This window comes from Tamandua tetradactyla, chromosome 16 (genome assembly GCF_023851605.1).
Source record: "Tamandua tetradactyla isolate mTamTet1 chromosome 16, mTamTet1.pri, whole genome shotgun sequence".
Classification (NCBI taxonomy): Eukaryota; Metazoa; Chordata; class Mammalia; order Pilosa; family Myrmecophagidae; genus Tamandua; species Tamandua tetradactyla.
Genome location: NC_135342.1, coordinates 2504602 through 2507892, shown reverse-complemented (window position 1 = coordinate 2507892; position 3291 = coordinate 2504602). Strand labels below are relative to the sequence as shown.

Genomic DNA, 3291 nt, shown 5'->3' with positions numbered 1-3291 from the left:
AAGAAATACTGAGCACTAGTTAATAGGTTTGTTTTTCAAAGTAGTTTGCATTAGAAATTCTTCAATCACTTTCTGTGAGTATTAATCCTTAGCAAATGAGTAAATATATTGAAGAAAAAGAGTCAAGTTTCTCACCTATAGAGAGAAAGGAACTACAAAACTCAAAATTGGGAAGGCTTGATTGTACCCTGTGTTATTGGATTGGAACTGTTGGGAGGAGCATAGTATGTTTTTAAGATACATAGATGGATAGATGATGGGCAAAGATGTGTTATGTGTCTATGTGTATGAATGTATCCATGTGTGTGCACATACACAAACACACACAAGTGAATGTTCTTGCTTTGTCACCTCAGAGTCCTCGAAGCAATGACAACTCACCAGTAGAGTGAACATATCTGGTACCCATTCTCTGGTTTCTCATTACCATCTTCCAGTAAGAAGAACTTGGGAGAAAAGGGGATTCCAGGACTGAGGCACAGAGAGTACAATATGGGCCTGGGATATCTTATGGTGCCTGAAAGTAAGGAAGAGCTTAGAGGACATGATAAAAGTACAGAGGTACTAGATTGAAGGGGCGCTCATCAGCTAAATCTGGGAAATTTTGAGCTTCAGAATAAGTATGGACAGTCCATAATATAACCTAGTGGATAAAATAAGAATCCAGGACTCAACTAACATACATGAATTAATGAGTAAGGGAGAAGGAAAAGATTTTCCTTCCATTGGACTTCCAACTAATAAATATAAAAGGAATGATGAAACTGAAAATCATCCATGGATTCTAAAATTGTGAGTGAAAATTTGATGAACAATATGGTATTTATGTAGTATCAAAGAATCTCCCCCCAAATTATTTATTGCAAAGATGAACACACTAACTTTTTTATAGTGGAGAAACCTATTGTTCTCCACCTAAACGGATCCAAGTTTACATCCCCAATACCTGGCCAAACCACCAAGACTTGCCCCTAACACGATGCACTGAGAAGGAGACCTCACTCCAGGGGAATTCCACCAAAATGCACAACCTGAAACTCAGGAAGAAACATGAGGGACATTATAAAAAATAACCAGCTTCTTTCCTTTCAAAATATCGAGGATAAGGGACCCAAAATGTGATTGAGCAACTCATCCAGATTAAGGAAGACTAAAGAGACATAACAATTGATGCAATGTGTGATTCTGGATGGGACCTTGGGCCAGGAAAATGACCATAAAAGACATTTGGGAGGCAATCAGTGAAATCTGAATGAGTGTGGATTAGGTATATTAATATTAAATATCATGATACTAATATGTGGTTATTTTAAATAGCATTGTTCTTAGGTTATAAACACTGAAATATCTATGACCAAAGAAACACAGTGAGAAAAAAATGAATGAATGAATGATTAAGCAAATGGGTAAAATACAAACTTTTTTACTCTAGGTAAAGGATATATGGGAGCTTTTATGCAGTCATCTGAGTGTTTGAACTTATATCAAACATAATAGCTATCAAGAAAAGAAAGTAAAACAAAAAAATCTATACTGACTTGACTTGATTTTTTTATATATCATATGTATCTTGCCCATGTTTCCATGTCAAAACATAAAAATCCATTTCTTTTTAATAGCTATCTATATTTGTACATAATAGATGTCTATTTATGTAACATATTTAACCAATCCACTATTGATGGACATTTTGGGTTTTTTAGAAATTCTTTCAATACCAATAAAGATAAAATGAATATTTGCATGTATGTATTTATATATACTTGTGGGAACATATGGACATATTCGGTAAATATTTATCTATCTTCTAGGAATAAAAATGAGATGATTTTTAAATTTACATTTCTTTGTCAACTAATAACTTGAAATTTTTTTCATGTAGGCTATGAGACACATATAATTCTTCTTTGTGACTTGCTTTCTCATGAACACTGATCATTTTTCTCATGGGTAGGTAAAAGGTCATGGAACATTAGGTGGGAAAATGTTCCCATAGATTTTTATCTGCCTTTCGAGGTGATTTATGGTGCTTGGGGACAAGAAAGATCTTTAATCAGGACGGAGAGGTCAGCATTCCAAGACCAGGATCATGGCTGGTGGAGAGATTTCCGCAGCGCCGTGTGGACCTCCCTGTTCCGCAGGCAGTAGATGATGGGGTTGCACATGGGTGTGACCACCGTGTAGATGACCGACAGCACCTTGTTGAGGTCCATGGATTCGATGCGGCTGGGGCGACAGTAGATGAAGAGAGCTGCTGAGTAGAAGATGCCCACCACGATCAGGTGGGAGGCACAGGTGGAGAAGGCTTTGCGCCGGGCGGCGGCTGAAGGCATGCGCAGCACAGTGACCCCAATGGCTGAGTAGGAGGCCAACGCTACTAGCAGCGTTCCACAGAAGATGATAATGGCAGAGATGAAGTCCACCAACTCGGTCAGAGCCACGTGGGTGCAGGACAGGTTGAGCAGAGGGGAGACATCACAGAAGAATTGGTTGAGAACGTTGGGGCCACAGTAAGAGAGTCTGGCAATGCAAGTCGTCTTGGCCACTGAAACCATCAGTCCACCAAGCCATGATGCCATGGCCAAGCTCAAGCAGACCTGGGGCCGCATGAGCAGCGGGTAGTGGAGTGGGCGGCAGATGGCCACGTAGCGGTCATAGGCCATGGAGGCCAGCAGAGTGCACTCAGTACAGATGAGGACTATAAAAAAGAAGAGTTGGGTCATGCAGGCTGTGAAAGAAATGTGGTAGGGTCCCTTCCACAGCCCCACAAGCAGGCTGGGCATGGTCACTGACACGTAGCACATCTCCAGGCAGCTCAGGTTGCCAAGGAAGAAGTACATGGGCTTGTGCAGCTCACTGTGATTGCAAATGAGGTAGATGATGAGTGTGTTCTCCAGGAGAGTCAGCAGGTAAAGGGTCAAGAAGACAGCAAACAGGGCATCTCTTACTTCTGGTCTTGTGGACAAACCCAGCAGGACAAACTGTTGGACCCTGGTCATGTTGGTGAATTCCCAGTTCCTCTCCATCTAAAGAGAGACAAATAAAATGTGTTGATATTCTGGTTCCTGCAGAGGTACAGTGGTAAAAACTGGGAGGATGTTCCCAATGCCTGGAGGCTCTACTAACTTTGCCAGCCCAAATTCTTTTGGAAGCTGTCTGTTTTGGGGACACTGTAGATCCAAGTGACAACTCTGAATACAAGATCAGACATCTCTCCCACTCTGATTATCCCTCTTGCTAAGTCTGTGGCCTAATGCAAAAAATTTGACCATATGAAATTTCAGAGAATAA

General features: G+C 40.9%; 1 protein-coding gene across 1 annotated transcript; it reads right to left on the bottom strand.

The window, feature by feature from the left end:
* Positions 1 to 2087: 2087 nt before the first annotated feature.
* Positions 2088 to 3026, bottom strand: LOC143658566 (olfactory receptor 6Z7-like). The gene has a single exon (XM_077130664.1). It carries the CDS (start codon positions 3024 to 3026, stop codon positions 2088 to 2090), a length of 939 nt encoding a protein of 312 aa, XP_076986779.1.
* Between the last annotated feature and the right edge of the window lie 265 nt (positions 3027 to 3291).

Bases quoted from the DNA above. Each gene is read 5' to 3' on its own strand.
- LOC143658566 (XM_077130664.1), bottom strand. From the start codon at position 3,026: ATGGAGAGGAACTGGGAATTCACCAACATGACCAGGGTCCAACAGTTT.